The sequence below is a fragment of the Penicillium verhagenii genome, assembly GCF_028828195.1.
Source record: "Penicillium verhagenii strain IBT 33310 chromosome Unknown utg000007l_segment0_segment0, whole genome shotgun sequence".
In the NCBI taxonomy this organism is placed as follows: Eukaryota; Fungi; Ascomycota; class Eurotiomycetes; order Eurotiales; family Aspergillaceae; genus Penicillium; species Penicillium verhagenii.
In genome coordinates, this window is record NW_026643171.1 from 3342356 (window position 1) to 3369450 (window position 27095).

General features: G+C 46.4%; 9 protein-coding genes across 9 annotated transcripts; 5 read left to right on the top strand and 4 right to left on the bottom strand.

The window, feature by feature from the left end:
* Positions 1-600: 600 nt before the first annotated feature.
* N7466_007899 (WD40 repeat domain-containing protein) lies at positions 601-2841 on the top strand (the record flags this gene model as incomplete). The annotated part of the gene is made up of 7 exons (XM_057167288.1): positions 601-605; positions 831-967; positions 1062-1995; positions 2057-2342; positions 2398-2598; positions 2659-2734; positions 2792-2841. 7 exons carry the CDS (start codon positions 601-603, stop codon positions 2839-2841), a joined length of 1689 nt encoding a protein of 562 aa, XP_057020329.1.
* A 1087-nt stretch (positions 2842-3928) lies between these two features.
* N7466_007900 (GPI anchored serine-threonine rich family protein) lies at positions 3929-5367 on the bottom strand (the record flags this gene model as incomplete). Its single annotated transcript, XM_057167289.1, has 5 exons — positions 3929-4131; positions 4232-4923; positions 4983-5123; positions 5184-5262; positions 5316-5367. 5 exons carry the CDS (start codon positions 5365-5367, stop codon positions 3929-3931), a joined length of 1167 nt encoding a protein of 388 aa, XP_057020330.1.
* Positions 5368-7776: 2409 nt separating this feature from the next.
* N7466_007901 (uncharacterized protein) lies at positions 7777-9449 on the top strand (the record flags this gene model as incomplete). Its single annotated transcript, XM_057167290.1, has 2 exons — positions 7777-7809; positions 7875-9449. The coding sequence occupies 2 exons, from the start codon at positions 7777-7779 to the stop codon at positions 9447-9449; spliced, it is 1608 nt and encodes a 535-aa protein (XP_057020331.1).
* A 467-nt stretch (positions 9450-9916) lies between these two features.
* Positions 9917-10616, top strand: N7466_007902 (peptide-methionine (R)-S-oxide reductase; the record flags this gene model as incomplete). Its single annotated transcript, XM_057167291.1, has 2 exons — positions 9917-10172; positions 10243-10616. The coding sequence occupies 2 exons, from the start codon at positions 9917-9919 to the stop codon at positions 10614-10616; spliced, it is 630 nt and encodes a 209-aa protein (XP_057020332.1).
* Positions 10617-11099: 483 nt separating this feature from the next.
* Positions 11100-13079, top strand: N7466_007903 (uncharacterized protein; the record flags this gene model as incomplete). Its single annotated transcript, XM_057167292.1, has 5 exons — positions 11100-11208; positions 11315-11483; positions 11537-11581; positions 11644-11746; positions 11802-13079. The coding sequence occupies 5 exons, from the start codon at positions 11100-11102 to the stop codon at positions 13077-13079; spliced, it is 1704 nt and encodes a 567-aa protein (XP_057020333.1).
* A 980-nt stretch (positions 13080-14059) lies between these two features.
* N7466_007904 (putative integral membrane protein) lies at positions 14060-15484 on the bottom strand (the record flags this gene model as incomplete). The annotated part of the gene is made up of 5 exons (XM_057167293.1): positions 14060-14487; positions 14572-14639; positions 14710-15154; positions 15226-15262; positions 15329-15484. The coding sequence occupies 5 exons, from the start codon at positions 15482-15484 to the stop codon at positions 14060-14062; spliced, it is 1134 nt and encodes a 377-aa protein (XP_057020334.1).
* A 3801-nt stretch (positions 15485-19285) lies between these two features.
* Positions 19286-19501, bottom strand: N7466_007905 (uncharacterized protein; the record flags this gene model as incomplete). The annotated part of the gene is made up of 1 exon (XM_057167294.1): positions 19286-19501. The coding sequence occupies one exon, from the start codon at positions 19499-19501 to the stop codon at positions 19286-19288; it is 216 nt and encodes a 71-aa protein (XP_057020335.1).
* Positions 19502-21090: 1589 nt separating this feature from the next.
* N7466_007906 (uncharacterized protein) lies at positions 21091-21495 on the top strand (the record flags this gene model as incomplete). Its single annotated transcript, XM_057167295.1, has 1 exon — positions 21091-21495. One exon carries the CDS (start codon positions 21091-21093, stop codon positions 21493-21495), a length of 405 nt encoding a protein of 134 aa, XP_057020336.1.
* Positions 21496-22157: 662 nt separating this feature from the next.
* N7466_007907 (uncharacterized protein) lies at positions 22158-26781 on the bottom strand (the record flags this gene model as incomplete). The annotated part of the gene is made up of 5 exons (XM_057167296.1): positions 22158-22783; positions 22843-23493; positions 23558-26332; positions 26403-26688; positions 26740-26781. The coding sequence occupies 5 exons, from the start codon at positions 26779-26781 to the stop codon at positions 22158-22160; spliced, it is 4380 nt and encodes a 1459-aa protein (XP_057020337.1).
* Between the last annotated feature and the right edge of the window lie 314 nt (positions 26782-27095).

The following is a 27095-nucleotide window of genomic DNA, read 5'->3' on the forward strand; positions in this document are numbered from 1 at the left end:
ATGAACATCTTGCTCTTTTGGACTTTTTTTGGTTTTATTATAGAAAGAATAGATTGTAAAGTAATGTATTTTTTTTTATAAAAAAAAGAGAAAAAATCGATGCTTTTTCAGTCGGTGTCGTCCGGAGTTAACCCGGGAGCCCCGCCCAGGCACGAGACTTCTCCGCTCGCCTTTTACCCCGGACCATTTGTCTCGCTCCAGGCTCTTTGCCGTCTTCTCCTCACTCTGTTGCCTCTTTCGTCCCTCGTCATTGAGAGAAACATCCAGGCCTAAATCCCTCCCCACCCCCAACTTGACAGTATTCCTGCATTCTCGGTCTCTTTTCAACTGCTCAAGACTGACAACCTATCCGACTGAAGACTCAACCAGCCTGTGTGCATCAACTGTTTGAGCTAGGGTGTGCCATCATCATCTGTTTGGCTCGGAGGAAAAAAAGAAAGTCAATTCGGGTGCTATACTCCCCTGCAATACTTGCAGTGACAAGTAGACGGCTTTGTCGAATCACAAACTGGTCTCTATTTGCGACTCCGAAGCGCAAGTCAGTTGGTTGCACAGGTTTATCTGGTCAAGACTGGGATTAAAGTCAACAGACCAATCACCATGTTGTAAGACAAGCCCCCTTCTTTCCTAGCTCTCCCGTCATTTCCCGGTGTTGTATCGCTATCGCTGGCGAGCTATCGCTATCTTCAAGACGTCATAATCACATTTCCATTCTAAGTTACGCCAAGTGTCAGCACCAACGTCTACGCGACAGCGGTCTTACTGCTGCCACTGCGACTGCTGTTTTTCGTTCTTTTACTTCCTTTGCTCTCAACTAACTAAATCAACAGTGTTCTTCCACCCCCACCTCCCCGCTATACCATTCCCATCGCCTACGCGGCGGGGGCAGCAAATGGTATGGCGGTCCCAGTTGTCGAGACGAACAATACCATCAGCCACCCGGACTGCCCATTACAGGTTGGAGAAGGTATATGAGATATTTTCCTGCTCCACATTCTCTCGCCAAAGATTTAAAAAAAAAAATTCCCTAACAGGTTTGCTGACTGTGGCGCATCACATAGGAACCTACACACTCAAAGATGATCTCCTCCTAGCAACACCTCCCCCTCATCCATCCGAGGCCCCCATTATCAATCCAAACCCTCTTGCGACTGTCCCAAATCCTCCCACATCCGGTGTTAAGTTGTCGTTGGTTAGCCTCGACCCTCGCAAGAAACCTCCAACATACCTCAAAGCAGTCTCCGCTCCCCAATTTGGAGACGGAAACCCCGCGCTCGCCCCACCAGCACCACCAGCTAAGGATGCACTGAAGCGCCGAAAGCCGAAGAATAATATCATTAAGAGCAGCTCCTCCTTTGTTTCGCGAGTTATCACCCATGAAACATCAGCCAAAAGACTGGGTGATCGCGACCCAAATGGAACATTTGCATTCGCCAACATCAATCGTGCATTTCAGTGGCTTGACATCACATCAATGTCTAAAGAAGAACATCTCACAAAGGTCCTGTTTACTAAGTCCCACATGTTGTGCCATGATATCAATGAATTGACCAAGACATCCTCTCACTTGGATATTGTGATGGGATCTTCTGCTGGTGACATTATTTGGTATGAGCCATTGTCGCAAAAGTACGCTCGCATTAACAAAAACGGCGTGATCAACAACTCACCTGTAACACATATCAAATGGCTTCCTGGATCTGAGAATCTATTTATGGCTTCACATGCGAATGGAGTCTTGGTGGTCTATGATAAGGAGAAAGAGGATGCCTTGTTCTCGGCAGAGACCATTGGTATCCCAGAGAGAGACCCCAGCCAGTATCCCTTTGAGATTCTGAAATCGGTCAATTCGCGAAACCAGAAAACTAACCCTGTTTCATCGTGGAAGTTGGCAAGTCAGAAAATCTCTCACTTTTCATTCTCGCCAGATCAGCGACACTTGGCGGTCGTTATGGAAGATGGCTCTCTCCGTCTCATGGATTACTTGAAGGAAGAGTGAGTATTCAGCAGGTTTTTTTTTTTGAAGGGGGGCTTCTTAGCACTAACGAAAATGCAGAGTTCTGGATATTTTCCGCAGTTACTACGGTGGGTTGATCTGTTCCTGCTGGTCCCCCGATGGCAAATACATCGTCACGGGTGGTCAGGATGACCTTGTCACTATCTGGTCGTTCCCCGAACGCAGAATTGTGGCTAGATGCCAAGGTCACAATTCTTGGGTGTCGTCAGTAGCCTTCGATCCTTGGCGCTGTGACCAGAAAACCTATCGATTTGGCAGCGTCGGTGATGACTGTAGGCTCCTTCTTTGGGATTTCAGTGTTGGGATGCTCCATCGGCCTCGTGCGGTTCGTTCTTTTTGTCTCTGTTTTATGTTATTATTTGTCTAATGAATTTGAACAGCATCATCAAACATCTACCAGGCAACGCTCTAGCATTGTTGCGCCGAGCTCCCAATCCACTCATCGCCACCGTGCCGACAGCTGGGGTAATCGCATGAGATCTGATTCCGAAAGAACCGAAAACACCTATGACGATTTGGAGCCAATGACCAGCCATCCTGTTGAGCCTCGATCACGGACAGCTCTCCTGCCTCCTATTATGGTACGCTCTATATGCCTATATCCAATCCCACTCCATCAGATGAGCTAACTATTGAATTAGTCTAAAATTGTCGGCGAAGATCCTATTTGTTGGCTAGGATTTCAGAGGGATTGCATCATGACATCTTCTCTTGAAGGTAAGTTTCGGGTTCTCAAGGCTTTTTGTCGCAAATATACTAATTCGTTTGATAAAGGCCATATTAGAACCTGGAATCGCCCTAATGAAAGCGTGGTCAAGTCATGAGCAATCACCGTGCTTAAAGTTGGAATTTTTTTTTATGCACGATGGTGTCAGTCTCCATCTACTTTGGATCTCGTTTGTTTTGTGCAATTTTTCCCCAGCGTCCAGGAGTAGGCTGTCTCGTTACCCATATTTCCCAGATACCCAGCTCATGAAAAGCTTTACATCTTTGCAAAATGTGTATAGTACAATCGTAAAACCACTCCTAATCTCAAGCAAGGTATTTTCTATCTCGCAATTTATTACAGCTTCACATTACTCACTTCCTTCACGTCGAATTATGTTATACACAACAAAAACTTGTCACAAAGAGCCTAGTAGACATTGCTAGTCAGTACACCAACAGATATCTACTAGATACAACCTGTCTGCAAATCCACACATCTAACTCTAATTTCGCATTCCCATCTTGTTTCCCTGCAATCGTTCCAAACGCCTACCCATACTGGTAATAACTTTGCTTACCGTTGGGATGGTGGAAATGTAACAAATTTAACATTTCCACGGGCCCTGGGTGTGTTTTCCAGACTGTATTCATGAAATCCAGAAGCTCGGGCGAGATTTCTAAGTTTTGTGATGCACTGGTGGTATTTAGTAATACTATATGGTAACATTTGAAAGCTGCAATCAGTTTGGTGTGGTCAAGAGAAGTCACAATTCAAGCCCTGGAGATGACAAGAATATGCATGTTCCCTACGAGATTAAATTATTAATGCATGATCGACGATGCGAGAAAAAGGGCCACGGTCGATATCAATTTCTGCCGATGTCCAGATGAATAATCTTGAATGCTTGATTTCTTCAAGCTTTAGAAAAGATTCACGAGATTATTGCAATTGATATTAAGATAAAGGACATAACATAAGGTCCCGGATTCACGACAAAAAGAAAGAGGGGGGAAAACTAGATCTCAAGATTCAAAAACAGCACAAATAAAGCGCAAAGCAAATTACATCTTCTCCATCATTATCCCGAACATTATGTTAGAAGGGCTCATCATAGACATCACATTCTTCCGTCATATATTTTGATGCAGGTAAAACGAAGAATTTGTCGCTCCCGGTAGACCCGTAAAGGATTATGACGACACTCAAAGGGCCAGGGCGAAGAGTCCCAGAAGTAGGCTGCCGGCTTGGTTCGGAGGCATAAGATAGCCAGCTGCGTTTGAGGTACTAGTTGCCGATGCACTTTCAGTAGAAGTCTCGGTCTTCGTGTGCTTGGTGGTGGTTGACGTTTTCGTGGAAGTCGTGGTGAAAGAGCTCGTTTTCGTGGAAGTCGTGGTGAAAGAGCTCGCTGAGTAAAATAGAGTCAGCATTTAGAAAACACGATATGAAGTGGTCAAAGAAAGTAAATAAACATTGGAAACCAAAAAGACATGGCACCATGTACTCACCACTCATAGTGGAGCTGACGGTGCGAGAGGAAGAAGGAGTGAGGGAGACAGAAGATGATGACAATGAAGAAGATGGGGTCTTCGTAAAAGAGAATGAAGCCGAAGACATGGTAGAAGATGGTGTCCATGTGGAAGACAAAAGTGAAGACGACATAAAGGATGAAGGGGCTGGTGTAGAGGAGTGAGTCTTGGAACAGATTGAAGAAGAACTTGAAGCTGCAACGGTGCTTGAAGGGGTTGTGATCCAAGAGCTTGAAAGGGTGCTTCTTGAGAAAGAACTGGACGCAATAGGGGTGGACGCACTGGTAGACGACTCCGTCATAGAAGATGAGGTATGGGCAGAAGTAGAAGTAGGCAAGGTAGTAGATGGAGAAGAGGTGGCAGAGGTAGACGCACTGGTGGAGGTGTGAGTAGCGCTCTTAGATGCAGTAGAAGAAGCTGTCGGAGAAGAAGTATAAGAAGCAGAAGTCGAAGAACTCGTTGTCACAGCAGAAGACGATGAGATAGAAGTGGAAAGCACGGAAGTCGACGCAGATGTAGAGGCAGAGGTAGTTAAACTTTCACTAGCAGTACTGGTTTCCTTACCAGAGCTAGAGGCTTCAGCGGCCTTGGATGGAGTCACTTTGAACTGCTGCGATTGAGCCAAAATTCCACCACCGGTCGTGGACACAAAGTTGACCTGGTAGCCACCCCTGTGATATGAAGTCAATACTTGCAGAACAGCTTTTGAAAACTATAAGCTACCACATACCCAGTGTCAACGTCGCCAACGTCCTTCGCTTTAATGACATACTTGCCAAGGCTGGTGTCTACACCTGTAGCTACCACCTCTTGGGTATTGGGGTATGTATTCTGGTTGACTAGATAGATATCCATCTTTGGGGGGTCGGTCCTAGAGATTTGATTAAACCTTCCATTGGTTCATGAAGTCATCAGAAGGAAGTTCACTCACGACACGGATTCCCATCTGACTGTGATGGTGTCATCTTGAGCCACCTTTTGATCGATCGCTGGGCTGATAATACGAAGACCTGTCAAACTATTCATTAGATTCGAAACTTGGGAAGATTATTTTCAGTCGTACCTGCAGCTGTGGCAGCGAAAGCCACCAGCGAGGAGGAGAAAGCGATGCGCATTGCGATGGATTAGGAGAACCTTGGAAGTGGTAAGTAAAAGTAAGTAATGGGATCTCTAAATTAAAAGATAGGCCAGGAGGTTGCGAGGAAAGAAACAAACTTGAAGAAACGTCCGAAAGAGCAATATCTTATAAGATTTCTAGAGATATGGGAAGGCTCTTGGGTCTCTCCTAGGGTCCACCTGCTGCCATGTCAATCTTTATTTTTGGACCAAGGTACTTACTATGTTCTGATGCGTCATGTCTCATGCTTCCAGCTTTGAAGGAGTACAGGAGCTAAGAGGCAAGGGCTGTATCTTCTGAGCCCAATGTTAATGTATTGTTGATCGTTGAAAAGGCCAATATTCTGAACGCTGTAGCTTGTAAAAGATTGATCTTAGTTCAAATTGAAATCTCGAACCGGCGACTTCATGCCACACAAGCTACGTAACTGAGCCGGTCGCGCGTCATAGTCTCTGCGCGGTGCCTGTCTTGTATCAAAAGTCAGATTGTATGTTGCACCTTGGGCCTTTCCACTGCCAAGGAAATCGGTTAGGGTTCATGGTCCCTAGGGTCACCGCTGCAGCCCATTTAACACAACCAGAAGTACCCATCTGATCACAGGACTTGGATCATGAATGAATGGGGTTACTCGATCCTGGTTATGTAAAGATGCCGAATTCTTTTCTTGGTTTTCAATTTGCATTGCCTGGGCACTCCAGACTAAAACCACATGGATATTTAACCCAATTTTGTCTCTACACACACTAAAGTACTTTATTTCCACGATCTTTTCAATCATCCAACCGTACTAGTATACTAGTAGGGATTCAATGTTGAGAGAGCTGCTTATCATATCAAAAGACCCTGGTATATTGCATGGTCTCGGAATGTCACAATGGAACATTTGAAAATTGTAGTACAAACTTTTGGAAGGCAAGGGCCAGGCCCAATTATGTTTTCAACCTGACGCCTATCCTCACACAACCCGGAAATAACATTCAAAGTTGTGAGTTCATCAACACTTTCCAAAGCTCGAAGATCTCAATGGCTGTCATATGTAATGCATATTACAATATTTAACACTTTGATTGTTATCTTTGATGACTCAAACGCAGTTGCCTTGAGGCTAGTATTTTCTTATGTAGAGCAACTATACTTGTACTGTTCTACAGCATGGTCACAAAATTCGGAACTATCATAATTGGATGACGACTAGTAGAAACTAAAATCCTTCAAATTTACCTAGGCAAGGTTGCACTGCGGATCCTGTTATGAATCTTCAAATGTTACAAGGTTCAATAAATGTTTCTGGCAAAAGTGGAATTTCTGTTCGGGTTTGACGCGTATTTGTGTCCTCCGACGCCTCCATCATGGTCGGACCAACATTAGATATTAAAGAGACTCCTCTCAAGGATCCAGCTATACGCACGGCTAGCCATATCCATGTACCTGGCCATTTTTATACTATCTATCTTTGAGGAGGTCAAGGCAGCCCTCTGGTTCCGAGGTTATATATATGAGGTATGTACAAAGGTATTGACACTACCAGTTGACCAGTTGACCCACAAGTGCTTGTCAAACATCAATGTTTGCAGGTTTTCATGATCAAAAGTTGCGACATCTGGACATAGCTACTATACATATGTATATTGAAACAGGGCAGAGTTTCCCATAATCAGGTGCCATGGTCTAGTGGTATGACGAATCATTGTGGTAAACACATTCGAATCTGATTTAGCCCCGGTTCGATTCCGGGTGGCGCCATTTCATTTTTTGCCTTCTTGCACATGTGTTTTTATTCCTAACAATGATTTTGGATTCGAATAACTAGTAAATAGTAAACACTCAATCAAGATTACATGCAAATATGACACAAAATTCACCTACTGACAGCAAGAAACACGACAAGATGTTCAAATATGGGTTTACCAGTATCTCCCGTCTCCTTCCCTTATCAACTAATTATATCCAAAGCAGATATTTATGTAAACAATTTCTAGCCACAAATTTTTGGGGGCACCTTCAGCGGTTTGACCCTAATCTAAGCAGATTTTGAGCCGCATTACAATAAAGTTATACATGCCAGTGGTCAAAACATTTGAAGGAACTTCGAGCGTTACGCTGGGGCTATCCATAGATGCGAACCTTGAAATGCGTTCCATCTGTGGCGGTCACTTTCACACGGCAAAAAAAACAACAACACGTTCTTTCTTCCACGCCACTTCTCCCGAAAGACCTCAAATTCTCGCTCCTGTAAGCACCACATTACTTTGCTATACTGCTTATATGCTCCTCCATATTTTATTGTAAAACTAATCTTTACGTGCCAGTGAATTCTTTCTTTCCATAACAAGCAACAAAGCTTATTTCCGGAATGCATATTCTTGTACCCCGCTAAGATCCCCTTGACCGCTTTTGTTATCAAGCCATGGGGGACCCTGTTGAGGAGGATACTTGGACAGTGAGTAGCGACAATTGAGTAAAAAATGACGAACAACTTGGAACTAACCTATCTTTGCCCTGAAGGAGCTTGAGAAGAGCTATTGTCCACCTGTAGACTCTGCCTTATTTGCCGCGATTGCCTCCGAATACAATCTGTCCTTACCTGATCATGTCAACCAGCTGAAACAATGCCTGGATGCCATCAAGGAGCTAGCCACCGAGCAAGAGAATCTTCCTTTTGATCCCTCTGGTACTGCAAATGACCCCGATACAGGCGGGTTTTGTTCAGAGAACGAAACATCAGTCCATGGCTACACCGCAACCGATGTCACAAGCATCTCTGGGGATGGACGTGGTAAAAGTGGTAACCGCGCCACATATACAGTAGCGGCTGATGGATCTCTAGAGCTTACCGGAGCAACGAACGATGACAAAGTGGATGCTCTGATGGAGATGTTCCCCACCATGACTCGCTTGGATGTGGACCAGACGCTGAAGAAGAGCAGTGAAGATGTTGACAGGGCAATGGACGTTCTTTTGAATTTGTCATTCTTTCACAAAACCCAAGCAGCTGAGGATGGCGACGACGATGATCAAATATTCATTCCTAAAGGCATCGACGGTTTTAAAGTTGGCGGTGACGATACCAACCGTCAATCTGGACGAAAGAAAAAGCGCAACAAAAAACAGAAAGCCCATCTTCTAACGGAGACGCCATATATGGAGTCTCCGATTGCAAACAAGTGGGAGGCTGGTATGGCTGATATCGCCTTCATCTGCTCCCGGGCCCCAGATGTACCAAAGGAAAAAGTCAATTCTGTTTATCATGCCAATGGAATGTCCTTGCCAGCGACCATTCAAGCAGTGGCCTTTACTGAGGCCCCCAAAGACGCCATTGAGATTGATGATGACCCAGTCATGCTGGCACAAGTAATTGAACTTTCACAAGATTACCCTACAATTGCGAGGATTGATCTGGTCGGGTTACTGAGGATTACTCGCAACTTGATCTCTGCCGCAAGTGAATTAGCGGCAGTGATGGTTCAACAGCCTCAGTTTTTAGCCAAAGATTTCATCAAACTAAAGGTCGCCCCGCTGGAACTCAGTGAAGACGAAGAAGATTCTGGGCCGAGCCGCCGAAGGGGTGCTCCTAGTAACCCGCTTGATTACGAACAGGCACGGGCAGCCGCTGAAGTGAATTTCGCGGCAGGATCCGCAGCATATCAGCAAGCAAGCCAGGCCGCCCGACGTGCCAAGTCCAATCCCTTGTATGCTGGTGCAACCGCGGTATATCGCCAACGGGGACAAGAGCATCGTGCGCTCGCTATGGAACAACTGGCGACCGCCTCCGATAGGCTTGTAGATCGGCCGTCGGTCAATTGCGACCTCGATCTACACGGGATCACTGTGGTCAATGCCATTCGCATCACCCGTGAACGGGTTGGGGCCTGGTGGGACAATCTGGGAGACACCCGGCATGTCCGCGGAGGCGGCAAGCATGTGCATGGTGGTTACAAGATCGTTACCGGTGTCGGCAATCATAGCCATGACGGTACATCTCGCCTGGGCCCTGCCGTTAGCAAAATGTTAATGCGGGAGGGGTGGCGCGTGGAAATTGAACGGGGCTTCCTTGTTGTTATAGGGAAGGCACGGAACTGAAGGTTTCCTCAATCAGATTTGAGTCATGTGTCTATCTGTGCGACTTGTTGTGGATCTATACTGTTCGTCTCATGTTAATGTGTTTGGTCGTTTATATGGGATACCCGCAATGTGGCACTGGCGTCGTTGAGCACAAATTTTTATGTAATGGAAGGTATCTGTCAAATTCCAATTTGTATTGCATTTACTTTTGCTCTTCAATTTGATCATCAGTAGATATCTCTTACTTGTTAACTGATTAAAATCCGGGGAGGGGATTCTGGACATCTGGGATTGTTGAGCATTGAACTGTTGCATGCATCATGCATCTTCTATAAACTACTAGTATACAACTCTTAACTACGGTTCTCATAGTTAACTAGTTATTCGCCCCCCGCAGTGATGACGTAAAAGGGCTGGACCTCGAGTCCACTTGCCCTTTGAAAGCTTCACCAACGAAACAGATATCTGCGTTCAATTTCCCCTCAATGCGATCTCAAGCTGCGCGTATCTTAAAGACCCCTCTTAGGCATCGTCTCCTCTTTCAACCCGCTACATTACTCAGACCCCACTCTACCTTCCGCAACACTCGTTCAATTCCGGGCTACAAAGCACTACGAGCAACCCCAACGATCCCATTCTTTGGCGCTTTCTTCAGCTCAAACAAGCCAGACGAACCAACAGGCAACATGTCATACCCCGATCAGCGAAGCGAAGCAGAGTGGAGAGCAGTTCTGAACCCTGGTGCGTGTTTGCCACCCACACCTGCTCCTGAGAATTCAACGACCCATGCTAACGCTATATCGATATATAGAGCAGTTCCGTATTCTGCGTGAAAAGGGTACCGAGCGCCCTGGCACGGGTGAATACGATTCCCACTCCCCAACGAGCGGTGTATATAATTGCGCTGGTTGCGATACCCCGCTGTACAAGGCCGATCATAAATTCAAGTCTGGATGTGGATGGCCTGCCTACTTCGACTCCATTCCAGGGGCCGTAAAGAGACATGTGGATAACACCTTTGGAATGAAGCGCACGGAGATTACCTGCAGCAACTGTGGTGGCCACCTCGGCCATGTCTTTGAAGGAGAAGGGTATTCGACCCCGACCGATGAACGGCACTGTGTGAATAGTGTCAGTCTGCGGTTTACGGAGGATGAAGGGACCAAGGGGAAGTCGAAGGCATGATTGGAGTCAGGTAAACAATGAATATTGAATGGTAAATTAAAGTATATTCTGGAAAACACAAGGCTTCCAACAAGGCACTTTATACATACTACTAGTACTAGTAGTACTGTTAGTTAACAACGAATGCGGGCATCGGGGGATGAATCAGCCGCCAATTATGTCTAGTAGTAGTTAACATGCAGTAACGTATATACTACTATTGAACCGATCAACCCTATCTCAGCAATTGACTTGAACACAATTCAGCTATATAATTTAAATGCTTCAGCAGACTGGAAAATCCCACATCTTCAAAAGCCCCTCACCTTCACTTTCTCTCTTGATTTTCAATTCAATTTACTTCGAACTGCGGGGTTGGCAGCCTCCACCCACCGTAGATACCCCTGCCAGCCAAGGTTAGGCCGCATTGTTCAACTCCAGTTCCCGTTTCCCGCCACTTGCGCTTCCTCCTTTCCTTGCTCAGTCTCCGAGAATACTACAGTCATGTCTCGACGCGCAACCCCGGGCCAGGCTGCTTTGAACCAGCAGACAATCAAGAATCTGCTCAAACTCGAGTCCAACAAGATCTGTGCCGACTGCAAGCGCAACAAGCGTGAGTGTCCACATTCCCCAATTGCCCGCTCATGCGCTACTGTTTATAGCCCTGTTGGCTTCCCACAAATGCAACATGACTGATTAATCTTTCTTCCTCAATTCAGATCCGCGATGGGCATCATGGAACTTAGGTATATTTGTGTGTATCCGGTGCTCGGGAATTCACCGGGGAATGGGCACACACATCAGTCGAGTTAAGTCCGTGGATCTCGATGCCTGGACCGATGAACAAGTCCAGGGCGTGCTGAAATGGGGCAATGGGAGAGCGAACAAGTTAGTTACAAGCAATTGACTACTTCCTATACGATGGTGCTAATAGTGCAAAGATACTGGGAAGATAAACTGGCGCCCGGTCACGTTCCATCCGATGCGTGAGTGAACCACACCGTTCCAAGCTATGATCTGTGTGATTACTGACAGCGCATATTAATAGTAAGATTGAAAACTTCATCCGCACCAAGTATGAATCCAAGCGCTGGGTAATGGATGGACCGATGCCAGACCCTGCGACTCTCGAAGGCGACGACGATGATGTGGTGAGTGAGACATGATCCGGTCTCCCCATGACATATCCACACACTGACCGACCAGCCTCTTGCTGTTGTACAGGAAAAGGCCAAGATAGAACGTTCTGCATCTCACCGAGTAGCCGCACCCAGCCAGCCCCCAGTGCAGCGCCGCCCACAACCATCGATTGATCTGTTCGGTGATGATATCTCTCCCCCAGTGCGTCCCAGCACCACTTCGCCAGCCCCTCGTCCGCCACCCAAATCCTCTCAGCCTGTGCCCCCGACAAAGACCCATAAACCCGCCGATTCGTTGCTTGGACTGGACTTCTTTGGGAGCACCCAACCAGCTGCGGCCAACCGCCCCACGAGCACTGCATCCACACCTGCTGCCCCCAGTGGTATGTCGCGACCGGATCTAAAGCAATCGATTCTGTCTCTATATGCGAAACCTCAGCCTGCTCCCGTTCAGCATGAGCGGAACAACTCCTTTGGTGATATGGCCTATCCAGCAGGCCCGTCCGCATCTTCCAACATGGGCGGCTTGACAGACGCCTTTAGTGGTCTGAGCTTCCCTTCCACTACATCTCCTCCCCCGGCTAGGTCGACTGAGAAGCCGTCTCCTTTCGCCAACCTTACTAGCTTCTCGAGCATCAAGTCCACTCCCGCTGCCCCCAAAGTTACTTCACCTTCAGGATCGGCCAGCAATGACCTCTTTAGTTTGAGCTCCCCCACTATGTCCGCGCCCAAGCCCCAATCACGAACAACCTCCATTTCCTCGAACTCCCAAGATTTCGGCTTCGGCGGGTTTGCCTCTCCTCCGCCACCAAACCACTCGAAGCTCAACCCTCCTTCATCAGCTCTTTCCAACGACCTCTTTGGCTTCTCTTCCCCGCCCCTTGCTCCGTCGGCACCACCGAAGCCCACTGCTGTCTCTCCACGGCAGGAAATGAGCTCTGCATTCAATTTATCTGGTCCTTCTTTCCAGCCTCCTGCGCCTCCTAAGCCTCAGGCTCCAACTGCCACGGTAGCGGCGGCGGGTATGATGGATCCTTGGGGTGGTAACGCATGGAACACACCTGAGCCTGCTCCCGCGCCGGTTGCTTCCCCGCCGGCTTACTCAGGTGCATCTATGATGAAATTGCCGGATACACTAACTGCCAATGATGTTGGAGCTGGCTGGGGTGCCCCCAGTTCCGCATCCAAGCCGACCCCCACCGTGGCGGCTGACGAAGATTTTGGTGGATGGACTAGCGCTGCTCCTGTCTCCTCTGGGCCTACCGCTACTTCCAACAACAACTCATCCAAGCCGGCTGGCGGGTTTGGAGGATCAGACGACCTCTTCTCCAATGTATGGGAATAAAAGAGTATTTCATTTCGATAGGAAATTGAAATATTCATGGCACTTTGCTCGGTTTTGTCTTTGCATTAATGGTAGTTCTCTATGAGTTAGGTTTGCACATACTGGTGTCCATATCGGTCGGTGTACAGCCTTGATGATTTCAGACCACTGCTTTCTGCTCTTTCACTTACCCTGTTGAACCCCTTCCTGTCTCCCATTAAGACTTTCTTTTGCATTGATTGGGTTGCGGGCATATCCCAGATGCAAATGGGCTGGTCTCACCTGGGCATCTCTATATATTTTGTTTTGGCGTGTATACTTGTTCCAACATTGAATGGTCTTAATTTCTTCCCTAGAGCTTACCGGAAAATATTTGTAACATTTGAATGCATCACGAATTCCACCAGTTGCCATAGCTGAACATTAATGTTGTTCTGTTATGTACCCACGTGCATGGACATCTGGATGTATGTAGCTTATTTGTCAACTGGTAGTAGTTTCTTCAAAACATTGAATTGATGTTGCTTCAATGTTGTTATAATGTTTGTTTGTTTTTCATGATTGGAAAATCAGAATTGATTATGAAATCATTTGGTACAAATTAAATAAATTAAATAAATATTATAAACATTGAATGTTTTCTTGATTGTTATAGATCAAGTCGGCTCTGCGACGGGGTATACGCAAAAAAATATATAGAAAACCAACCCAGCCAATCCAACCCGACGTAAAAAAGTCATTCCTTCCAGGACCAAGGTATATAAAAAAAAGGGTGGTCCAAAGACAGTAGGTAGTAGTAAAACATGAAGTGGAAGAGAAAAGAGAAAGAAGAGGAAAAGAAAAGGTATCTCGTAGAGGAAATGGTATAAACCAAAGATATAAGGCATAGGGGAAAGATTTCAACCCAAAGAAGTTCATGAAAGAGAGAATGAAAAAGAAAAAGGCGGGAAAGAAGAAGAAAAGAAAGAGGTATATGGATATAGAAAGAAGGGGTAAACACGTCAGAAACTTTCTCGATGTGTGTGAACCAACTCCTTTGTACTCCCGGTATCATCGTTCCCAGCCGGAGTGGAAGTTGACTCCTGCGTAACGAAAGTCGTAACCTTGATTCCGGAGAACTGGGCTTTAGCCTCCTGTTCCTTGGAGAATTCCTTGAAGGACGAGCCAGTTGGGGACAGGTTCTCCAGATCATAAGTTCCATCGAGTTCGCGTCCTCCGATGACGGATGCTTGGATATTGGTGTGTGTGCCGGTGAGAACGCTGCGGCCTGTGCGTGAGGGACGTGTCTTGCTGCGGTAACCATTGGTTCCTGTGGAGAAGACGTGGGGGAGCAACTTGGAGAGGAAGGCTCGTGTGCTTGGGAGGGCCGCGCAGATGATTGCGACATTGCATTCAATTGCGGACCATTCGGCTGCGCCAACGTTGTCGTCTTTAGGAGATTTATTTGATTAGATAGTGCTCAGATAGGTTCAATCGATGGATGGTTGGAGGATTTCCAACGCTTTTGACTCACGGGTTGGGTCGCTGGAGTGGGAGATGACGAGGAGACTCTTCAAGCGGAGAATACTGGTGATGACAACACTGGAGCCCTTTGTTAGTGGATGGATACATAGATATCGAACGGGGGGAGGGGGTAATTTGGAAAACGCACAATCCTCCCAAGGCAAAGACAGCCATCAAAGCATACTTCTGTCTGGTTGGCAATTGAAGGGATCGAATGACGGGCATGGGGTAGATGAGAATTAAGATGTCGGTCAAAATGTGAATTGCCGAATTGGAGAACCATAGTGCCTCTTTATCGAAACAGAAGCCGGCGACTGTCGGGTCCCAAAACTTGGCGATGGGGATACAGTTTGCCCAGGCGCTGATGATCGTCCAAGTGCCGTAGATGACCAGGAAGCCGATGAGTAGGTTGCAGGCCAAGCGCATACGAGGTGTAGTAGAAAAGACTCGTCGGTACTGCAGGAGAATGGACATTTTGGTCGAGATCAGACTGGTCTGGTAGATTGGGACGGAGGCCCAGAAGCATAACATCTGAGTGACGTATGTCTTGTGGGGGATGATATCGTAGTCGGCACCCATTCCGTGGTAAACCTCTATTCTTGGTTGTTAGTAGCTGCGATTTCAAGATTGAAAGGTTGGTTTGTTTTAGGGCTAGGAATCTTACCACCCACGAACAATCCATAAAAACCCCACGAGAAAGCCTACGAACAGCAGGGTCAGTTGAATATCTTTACATTGGCCGACATGGTATTGGGCTGCGGTCTTACCAAAGCAACCAGAATAGCATAATCATCTTTTCCCATCTGCTTGACCATAAAGGCTCGGGTGTAAATACGAATGCACACCAGAACAGTAGCCAAACTGGTGAAGACCGTGCTGACTGCAAGGGCCTCACGGCCTCTGACGGTGGATAGAGTGGTCATTGTTGCATGAAAGAGTGTGGATGATTGGGGAGTGAATCAAAGAACGAATGCAAGAATCCACCGAGGTAGATCCAATGGGCCTTGGACAGCAAAAAGAAAAAAAGAAAAAGAAGTCCAAGAGGGGGGAGATCAAAGCCAGGGCCACTTTCTTTAATACTAAAATCCCTAAAATTCCACCTAGGAAACGGATCAATGGGATGATCGTGGGGTTTGGTTAAGTCAAGCCCCCCTCTCTTTCCACCCGAAAAGGAAGGAATCGATTCAAGGAATTTTAAGGATTGGAGGCGCTCAGAACCAGATTTAGGATCGCGTAGTTGAAAATCCCAGCAAGCCACGGTGGAGACTAGGGAAAGAAGACTCCGGAGTATTGAAATCCAAGAGATACATAAAACATAAACCCACACGGGCAATGAGTTGGTCTGTGTCATATGCAACCTATGCCTAAGGAGTAGTACATTCTGCACTTGAAGTGTCCGCATGGTACTCCGTCCTCCTGGACGTATCGAACAGGTCGAATAGAGTTTGACGGTTGACTATCGACGGAGCCCACGGGCTGTATATGGCGGATATGATCCTATCATATCTGTGCATGGTGTCTGGAGTACGCATTCTTTGTTCATCAGAGGGCGCTTCATAAGTGGAGTAGGTGGGCAATGAACCATGAAAATCAAAGTCATGATGCACTGACATGACTCTTTCGGAAATTTCCCCCTGTGTTCAGTAGGTAGAAATTCAGCCTAATTTTATTTTTTTCTTTGTTCGATATCATTTAATCATTTAATCATTTAATTATTTGTTTTCCTTTTTTTTTCTTCTTTGGTGCCTGGACAGCTTCGGTTCCATGGTTCAAGGTCAATCCAAGGTTTGTCCCGCTCAGAAGCATAATTTTAATTTTTAGTTTTTTTACCGTCTGTTTACCGGTAATGTTTGGATGTTTTATTCACTATTGCCAATTCTTTAGTGGATCTCTCGAATTCCAACCACGAGGTTTGTCTGTTTCAAAATAGATTTGTAAAACAGATCAATTGGCAAAGGGTTGTTAGTGGAAATCGAGGGAAAAGAAGAACAAAACCATACTAGTAATTACCAATATTTTGTAACCCTCCAGATGTCCCATATTGGCCCAAATTTACCCAAACCTTGGAATAACCGCTCAGTTCGCAAACTCCTTTGCCCAGACCGCGTCTACCACCATTTCCTTAACAACGCTAACACGCTATGTCGGGACTCTATTTCCCTGGTTGGCAATTTCCAAATATCCATTTTCCCGCGATCAAGGCTAGCGTTGCCTGTCATCCAACCACAAAAAAAAAAAAAATACCCGCAACCAAGAAATCGTGGCGGGCGATAGCTTCAATAGCGTGGATATTGGTGGCGGCCAGTCCAACTAAAGAATTTCCTTCATCCCTGCACAATAACCATCTGTGGACTAGATCGGTGCGCTTGTTACGAATACGGGCTACGAGGTATGGAAACAAAGAATTCGGCTTCTGATTACTTCGCTTCCACTGTCAGCAAATATGGCCTCAAAAATTGGTCTTTTTTTAATATTTGTAAAAAATAAAAAAAAAAAAAAAAAAAATAAAAATCTTTCTGACATCTCAGGGTTTCGGGGGAATCCAACCCGCCTTGTCCGGTCATATTTCATCTGCCATGTCGATCAAGGCTTCCGAGTGTTCTGTTCTCCGTCAGGAAACAACAGCCGTTAGCCGCGCACGGTCCGCGTTTCGTTACCAGAATTCCATTTGCCAGTGGAGCTGGTCTCGGAGTTGAACTTGGCTGATTATCTTGGATTTCAAGTGCCTGACTCCAATTCATATCCCCACCTGCTGTTCTTCTCGATTTCTTGGCCGCCTGAATTATACTCTTTTGGTGAAGATCTTCACGGGAGGTGCCCCGCTGCTTGGCAGCATGTGAGGTTTCCCCCTTGCACTAAAGATGGTCGTGGAAGGTTTGTTGGATTGTATGTATGTATGTACATACACATCAGAACGACGATCTATTTGTTCTTGTGGAGTATTCAGCCACGGCCTTTTGCGTCGATCTCGGTGGAGATGGTCCGAAAATGTCTCGCATGGATGATAATTGACCTCGTGGTCATGGAATTCAATCCATTCTTCTTGATCTTTCTTCTTGTGGTGGATACAATAATGCATACTATTGACTCCGGCGTTAGCTCGGATGTCTGCGGCATTGTGTCATTTGTCATATCTTCAATGTTTGGGGTAGACAAAGAGCTAGCCTTGTCAGAGCTTGTGATCTTCATTATTTCCAAGTCTCTCTCTCTCTCTCTCTCTCTCTCTCTCTCTCTCTCTCTCTCTTTCTCTCTCTCTCTCTGCTTGTCTTTTGAAGAATGATAGAGAAGGGAATCAAAGAGCTGACTGATTCAGACTATTGCAAGATCGAGCATTGACTCAAGCAGCATGGAAATATTAGCAAGCATTGAAGTTACAAGATATAACTATTCGTCTTAACAAAAAAACAGACTATCGGCATGGCCTAGATAGACTATCACACGCCTTTCAAGGTTCTGAACTCCCGTTCATCCTTAATATCCATCAATTGCACGCCACCGACGTATAAACGATCAAGCTTCCGGAATACCAATCCTCGGGCAGTGGAGTCTGAAGATCTCATTGTTACCTACAGTAGCTGGTAAGAAGAAGCTCTTCCCATTTCATAACTCAAGTCACAGACATCTTCTGAAGTTTCAACATTGAAGCGTTTATTATCCCATGGAAGATCAACCTTGGAATGCATAACCATTATTTTTAGAACAAAGCTCTTATGATTTATCCTACTAATTCTTTCCAAGCCGACATTCAGATCCTCGTGGCTCCATCTTCCTGCATGTCAATCAATATAGCTCCACGTGAACCTTATTACAATCCCACGATTGTATTATTGTATGGAGTAAGGTTTTATTTTTCACTGCAAAGCCAAGATCAAACGAAACAACATTTGAATAGGCGGGTGGGGCCTTGACCACGAAAAAGATAGTGATAATCAATGGAGCAGAAAAGATGGATCAATATTAACTATTTGAAAAGATATGATACATACTTATGCATCGATTTTATCATAGAACTAAGGGGAATCCCCCCCCCCCCCCCCCCCCCCAAAAATTTAAAGCGAAGGGCAAAAAAAAAGAAAAGAAAAAAAGCCACTCGATCTGGGGTTCGAACGCGGAACCTCTTCTATGTTGCCTGCTGATTAGTCATCACTCCTAGTTCCGACTTGTCACAAGTAACTAACTAATGGGACCAATGGTATAATCACGACGGAGTAAACAAATGATATTCTTTTGTATTTGCCTATAACCCCTGACCGCGTCAGATACTATATCTGGTCAATCATAATTGGATTCGACAGAAATCGAGGCAATCTCCAGGTTCGAAATTATCAAAGTACCTAGTACTTGGCCTGGGCACTAAAACTGTATGTGAAAGTAGGTACCGGTGACCCACACACGGCCCAGATCTCAAACCCCAGCCACCGTCAGCAAAAAGAACATGGCTGGGGATGATTGATCTTGCTTTTTTTTTTTTTTTCATTAAAACGCCGTGAAAGCTCCAGCTACTTGATCTCTTTTCTCTATCTCTTCCTTATATTCTGCACCTCCAGACAATCTCATCACATCTTGATCTTGCTATTCCGAGCGGAAATCAGGTGCAGCTTTTATTATCTACTTGTACCATCAGGAGTATACATACAAAATACTTCCCCTACCCCTCACGGTTGCCAACACACAACGAGCATTTTTTAAGAGATCAAAAAAAAAAACCGACTTGGGTCACATCATCAAATTGACCTGGCGAATCGCCGACTGTCTTTGTAAACCACAAAGCCCTTCATCTCCAAGGCTGCGATAAAACAACACCACCAAAGGTTGACGGCCCGCCGGGGTTCCTGCTTGCCAATATGGTAGCGCGCAACATTACGATCGCGATCATTATCATCGTTCTCTTCCTCATTCTCGCGATTGCTGGATTTGCCATCTATGCTGTCCAGAACCATGTCACCTTCTTTTCAAAGAAGAGGGAGATAGATGAAGAGAGTGCTGAAGGGGGATGATCCCTCTTCAAGAGATCAATCCTCGAGCGGATTCGACCAATCTGCACCTGTGCATAGTATGCCATGGCCTCCTATCGCACACACTAGATGCCCCAGCCTTCTATTTACGATCGTGATGCCCAATCACGTGCCTCCCGCAAACGAATCACACGATATACCCTTTTCTTCCCCTATGCCGCCTCTTTTCAATGGTTTTCTTTCTCTTTTTCTTTTTCTTTTCTTTTTTTTTCTGTTCTTCTTTTCTATGACCATTTCTTGCAACATTCGAGGCCACCCCTGAGGTGAAAATGGAGTTTTCAACACAATCTTGGCGCATTTCTTTGTACAATGCCGAGCCTGCTGGGTACATACCTGCATGTATGTTTTGGTGTTTTGATCGGAGTTTATATTTTGATGAGGTCATATGTTTCTTGATACTTGGTTTGGATTTTTTCGGTATTTTTTTCTTTTGCGTCTTCTGTTCTTGTGTACTTTTGATGAGTGTTCCAACATGCACATGTGCTTCCCTGCCTTTGAAACTATATAGTTATATGACTTCTGTGATGAATACATACATGCGCCTGCTATAATATTCCAAGCACATAAGGGCTAGGCTTGTGGCAAGTTTGAACATTTGAACGAGTGTATTCTGTAAAAGTACACAACATTGAAATTGAAAATCGTGAATCTGGGGTTAAACAAAGAGTTCAAGTCTTCAACTTTGAAACTGGTCAAAACCCCTTGAAATTAGTCAAGATCCATACTTTTGCGGTATTTAACTGTAGGTGAGAGATTTCCAATTTTCTGTTGAGCGGTGTATCCTTGGTCCACGTAGCACACCGTCTGTATAGCTCTTGTCTTTTGCTCTAGAACGAAGTTGACCTTGGAATCTTTCAAAATGCGGGGAATATCTCGGTCTCCACAGCAAATTAGATCAGAGGATTCAAGTCCGGGTGGTCTGCCGAGTCATTTTTCCTGCATTTTTCCTGCATTTCTCTGAAAATAGAAACCCATCGAATAAGAATAACGTAAAATTGATTAAGGAGAGAGTCGAGAGACGCCATTCCCGTGCACGTGTCCACGGTCACTTGACCCATTTTGCGTGATATTACCTAAAAGTTCGCTTTACCTCGGGCTACACCTTACGTTTTGTGATCACTGAGTCTAGAACTCCTTACTTTTACGTGATTTTTTACATGGATCCCATGATGATCATGATTATGGCCCAATATTAGCATCCTCTTTGTTGATCAAAATAGCGTCATGGGGATCTACCTCCCCCCGCAACATCTTTTTAAGATGAGAGCTTTCCCCGGACTTTTTGGGAGTAACAACTGAGCTTCTCTACACATTCTATACACCGAAACATCTGCATCTGCCTGGCTTCTGATCTATCTTTTTTGCCTCAGCTTACCGTCAATTCTTCGTTCAACGTGAGTAAAAGAAAGCCGCCCAACCCTGGATACCATTAAAAGTGTATACATATCGCTACACGCATCAGTTACTGATTCATATCCAGTCAATCCATGTTTCAGAGCCCACCATCTTCCAAAATGACCATCCAACTCCTCCACGAGCGTGCTACACAAGGCTGGAAATGCCAACAATGTGGACTTCCCGGAGTTCGTCTATCCACACGCCCAGGTAGCTCCGGTGTTACCAGTCGAGCATACTACAAATGCGTCCCGTGCAATCGCTCCTTGGGCCTTTGCCCTTGCACCACGCCAGGGGACATGACGACCTCGACCTGCCCATGCAGTGACTCGGAGAGCAGCGACGTCGAGTCGCCAGGTCTCGAGGACCAGCCTGCCGGCTTCTCTTTGCTTTCTGTGGAGAAGAAGCAATCATTCAACCCACACAACCCGAACTCGGGATTCGATGAAGACTGGGAAACAAACTGCAGCCCAGGCTACATGGTTTCAAGATTCAAGGCCAGAGGAAGGGAATTGCTTTTCTAAGTCCAAAATTTGTTCATCATCTGTTTTTCTTCTTTAAATAGCGAGTCTTGGCTTCACTTCATCATATCAATAGTCCATTGCTGCTATGTGCCAGTGGGCAAGTGAGGTCGGGTTACATACATACATACTCAGGGACATCCTCAATCTAATTTATTACCTCAACATTTGAAGGATAGGGGTCAGCATTTCAAATGTCAAGTCTTACATCTTCGCCTTTCAAATGAATTCTGTTCAAACATATACTTCAAATGTTGGAAATCCTTCAGATCTTCAAAGTTCGGAACTGGATCCACATCTCTGAACATTTGAATGGAGCCTCCTTGAAAACCAGGTCAGTGTTGGAACATTAGAGAGGTAATGTGTATTTATTCTTCAAATGCTCTTCAGTCGAACCCATGGATGTACGAGGCCCCGAGGTCAAAGGTTTCATTAGAACGTTCCCTCAAGTGCTTTCACAAAAATCAAATTCGTGCCGCCGATGGTATATATCCAATTTCCCCGAAGAAAAATATGCATGCAATGCACCCATAAAACCATCATCTACACATACTAAAAAAAAGCAACGCAATGAAATGGAACCAAGGAACCAAGGAACCAAAAGTAAACAAACAAAAAAGCAAGCCGAACGCCGCCCAAGCCGGATATGACCATGATCCCGTCCCTTATAAAACATAACTGAGAAGCTCCTGAGCGCGTAAAGCTGTGGCAACATGCCAAGGCAACGTGTTACCTTGGACGCTGCGCATGCCTCTTGCACGGGCCAGGGATGCGAGATCCCGGTACATCCCCAAGATCTCCCTAAGGAGAGCTTCGTGAGATGAAGCAGGCCGCTGTGAATAAATAAGATTGGCGGTCATCGTGAACACGCCGTCGCCATCGGTGGTGCCCCTGCGGCGAAGAAGATATCCGCTAGCCAGCGCAGGGCGGAATTCGGTGACGTGTGGAGAACTGTTAAGACGATGAGTTAGAGTAACTGCCCAAGACTCATCGGCGACATCAATTAATACGACATCCGAGTCGGGTTCAAGGGAAAGCTCCGTTGGGGTGGGTGCGTTGTACGCTGCGTTAGGTGTGAGGGCGTTGCCAGTCTGCTCAGGCGAAGCAATGCTGACACTTGGGTTCGGGGTTGAGGCGGGGGTGGAGGAAAAATGTGGGTAGAGAATATGGGAATTCAGTTGAGAGGCAGCTGTTTCAAGTACCAGGTCGGGAACGGTGTTGATAGCCATGATAATCAACTCCATGGACCCTGGCCGAAGCTTAATCTGTTGCTCGGCCAAGTTGCTCCAGGCTAGTCAGAGAATTAGTAAAGTTTCAAAGAAGTGGGAACCAATATTTGCAAGATCTCACCTTCCACTTCATCCGGATCGATGGGTTCGGTGTTTACTAGGATGACTTTCCATTGAGCCTGGAATTTTTCTATGATATGTCGTGTGGTAGCCCATATCTCATTTCGCACTTCTGAGATTGGCCTAGCTGTACCCCGGTTGCGATAACGCAGACAATAGGACATGCTTGTTTGGAGACTGCCGCTACTATCAGACCATGCTACAGACAGCCATCGTTGATCTGAGCTTTTGGAGTACGCGATATGGAGACTTCGCCCATCCTGCAGAGGGGATCCCTTGTCGGGTGCAAGGCGGAAATTGATGGCCTTTGGTATAGGATCAGCCAAAAGGAGCGCTGGGGCACCAAGCAATAGGCTCAAGTCTGAGTCATTCGGGCGGCAGCGACTGTAAACTTCCAGAGCTAGGTTCAGATAATCCGTCTGAGGAGGCACTACCATAGAGTCTTCAGACATGATGAACTCCATCGGAATAATCTGCAGCGCAACCTCATTGATTGGCTGGCCCTGCTGACGATCGACATCGGCGGCCATTTGTTGGAAGAGATTCCAGAAGGCGGCACAGATATCAGTAAGTGCTGCGGAGTGAGGGAACGGATTAACGATATAGACGACACAGTTTTCTGTGCTGGGTGAGTATTGAGATAGATCGGTTCCTGATCAAAAAGGTAAGCAAAATGCCATCAATTTTGTGTGGAAGGATGAAAGTATCTGACGTACCGAGTTCTTCACATAGACTCTTCAAAGATTGCATCATGGAAGCGTAGCTAAATGACTCGGAATCCCATGATCGAAGTCCATTCTCAAAACCAATTGACTTGTCCCCTCTAATGTGGCTTCCTAGGTTGCAACTCTGATAGTGAAGCCCGAAACGGTTTAAAAATGCATCGGCTGCTTTGGTCGCAACATAAGGGTGAATGCAGTAGGCAGATATATTTTTTGGTCCATGAGCAGGCTCGAGACCAAATGTATCCCAGAAAGAAACCGCAGGAGGGAGCGTCTCCAAGTACTCCTTACCCCGACGCATGCGTACATGCGGAGCACCTATCCTCAAGATAGATCCCTTGGGAGAATCCTTCGGCGCTTGTTGGGCAGGGGGTGCACTTCCCTCTTCTGGTAATGACGCATATGTCTTGAGGTCAAGCTTGAGTACCTCGCCGAGGAAGTTGGCTTCTTCGAGGCGAGTTCGCCATGTCAAGCCCTCGTTTTCAAGTCCAAAGAGGCCAATACGACCACCAAGTGGATGATCTAGAGAGGATTGTGTTATTTGGTCAACCAACAGCTGGGCAATAGGAATTTGGTCTTCTCTCCGCACAAGAACGGGAAGTTGCTGGGGTTGCAATGCAGAAAAATAACCAATGAAGGTCCAATCCGAGAAGTTGGCAAGGAAATTGCCAAGAAAAGTAGAGTTCTCAACTTTCAGGTTGGAGTTTCCATCAGGCACACCAGCGGACTTGGCTGGGGATGCGGTGGATTGAATATCGGACTCAGAAGATACCCGCTTTCTCTTCAAAGATGGGACCACGATTGGGGTGGGGGCATGTTCGGATGATGTCTCATCACTATAATCACTGGTTTCACTGTCTGATTCTGCAAGGGCTTCGAAATCATTCTTTGAAGTGACAGGCGAAGCGTTTTTGCCTGCGAGCTTTGTGTGAGCACCATTGGCCCCAGATCGACTTCGATGGGGGATCCCAATTGTGGGAATTGAATCCGAGGCTCGATCTGAGGCATCTAGGCCACTCCCAGAAGCAAACCAAAATTTACCCGCAGCTCCATACTTTTCATTCCAGTCTCCGAGTTTCTTTTCGAAAGCTACGGGATGATAGTGCCCTTGCAAAGCACGGCTGTCTGGAGGTCCTCGATCGTCTTCTGTTTTCGCACCCGGAAATAGTCTCTTTTTTACTTCCACGGGGCTTAGCGGGGGGCTGATAATGGCTGGACTTTTGGGATCCAGTGACACGCCAGGTGATAATCCAAGACCCATAGATTCATCAACTGGCTCCGAGATATGATGCGTCTCCTTGGGTGGTGGTTTCTCCAAATTCACGCCTTGGGTGAGATCTGAAGTATCCGGTGGAGCGCTGGTGAGCATATCGTCGGGATCGGCTGAGTCCTCAGGCTTGCTTTCTTCCAAAACGGGCTGTATATTTTCCTGATGAGGGACCGCAGGGGAGTCGTCGTTCACGTCCTCAAAATCCGGATCATCGAAAAAGCTGAAATCAGCATCGGTGATTCCATTCGTCCCAAAATCTCTCTCATTCATCTCGCCAAAAAGATCCTCGTCATCACTGGCATCATAGCGACCCGTTCCAATGCCAACCTCGGGAGAAAGCTTGGGATTGGGGTGATTTTTCAGATCTTGCTGTGCATCTGGCGAAAGTTGGAAGTCGCTATCCTCGGGAAATTGGAAGTTTGGATTCGCGTGGTTCAGCCCAATCGCTGCAGCTCCTTCTGGGGGAGTTGGATAAACTAAGTTGGTGGGTGGCAAGTCGGGGTATTGGGCCATTCGAGAGAGACTCTCGAAACCGTCCAAACTGTCAAATTTAGGCGAAGTCATGTCTTCGTCTTTTGATTGAGGTTCATCCACCACACGAGCGGGTGTTAGATTATCATTTGTCTGGAGAAATTCAGTTTCCAATGGCCATCGCTCTGCAAAGTCGAGTGGGTCGTCTGCAAGGCCCAGAGGCCAGGAAGTTTCATTTATGAGAGGCCGGGCTTCCGAAGCAGTTCTTTTGAAGCAGAACCTTGCAGGCCATAGCATGCGTTTCAAAGGGAGTGGGGATTGGGGCTCATCGCTTTGCCGCCATGCCTCCCCGGCCAGCCTCGCGAAAAAGGGTTCCCAGACTTCTACTTCAACCCACAGTTCTTCGTCGACAGACTTAATATGCAAACCAAAGTTCACTAGCCAGTGCACTATGTCCAATTTCCATTGTCTTTTTTTGGTTGTGATATTTCCAGAAAGCAAAAAGCCAGGCGAAGGAGCCGTTGGTGCCTCAACATTAGTCGTAACAAGCCGCGCAACGGTTCCATTTGGACACAGCCAGAGATCAGTGCCTGGTTGTACTGGGAGAATGTCTGAAATTCTGTCACGGGAGCTGCAGAGACGTGAAATTCCAACTTGAGATATCGTTTGCGTTGAAATCATCAATGTCCCCGAGGCGTTCAGTTGTATATTTAGTGAGGTCAGGCAAGCTTTGGAAAACGGGCTGTCGTTATCGATACGTGGGCTCTCGTAGCCCAAATTCTCCACCGCCGTAAATAAAGTACGGGAGCCAAGTGGAAAGGCGCCGTGAGAGCGAATTATATGTAGGCTGATTGCACCGGTAACGGCAGAAATAAAGGAGGCATAGATAGCAGCGGAACTGCTATGGCTTTCGGGTCGTCTCGGGGTTGATTGGCCTTGTTGGGGTCTTTGCTGCCCGGCTTGGTTTTGTGTCTCTGACGAAAGGCTTCTGATCAAATCCTGGGATGCGATGCTGCCCGATGCGGAGACTAGTAAATCGGAAGTTAGTAAACATGAATTGTTCACAGTTCAAGGCGCTCTATTTCAATGGAACCTTACCTTTAAGAACGGTTGTATCAAGTAGTATCTTCTTGGAAATTTCATTTCCCTCCTTCATATACAAATCATGTAGACTTTCGAAGTCCGGAGTGGGGGAGAAAACCCATAACCCAAGACGCCTCGGGCACGAAGCCAAGCAGTTGAGAATTCGCAACTTGGCTTCTAGATCTTTGAGACGACTAAGATGCTTCAAAATAGTATAACCATTGGGCGGACCTTCCGGTGGGTTGTTCGCAATGCCTGTCTCTTCCGTGTATATCCTCCAGTAAATCGTGGAGAAGCCATCCTAGAACAAGGTTAGAAATATAATTTAATGGATAGCGTGTAAATGGCTTACAATGAGATGCACATTGGTACTGGCACTTCCGGGAAAGTCCATGATTTAACGTCGCGGACAGCCCCGGGAGCCTTCACAAAACGAGAGGAGGTGGTCGCGGTGTCGAATCTGGGAGTCATTTCCAGCGCTGGAACATCATCTGTTGGGAACCATACACAAATACAGCCAGTAATCGCAAGCGCAGACCCATCAAGTAGGTTGAGTCATCTTTGTATTGGCCAGCGACGCGCTCATCTAGACTGTCGCAAATGCAAAACACCGAGATGCTGCGCAATTCCGGGGGAAGTTCACGGGGACGCTCGGGCCAATCACCGAGATCCGCAGCGGTCAGTCACGTGCTCCCTATCGGTTTTATC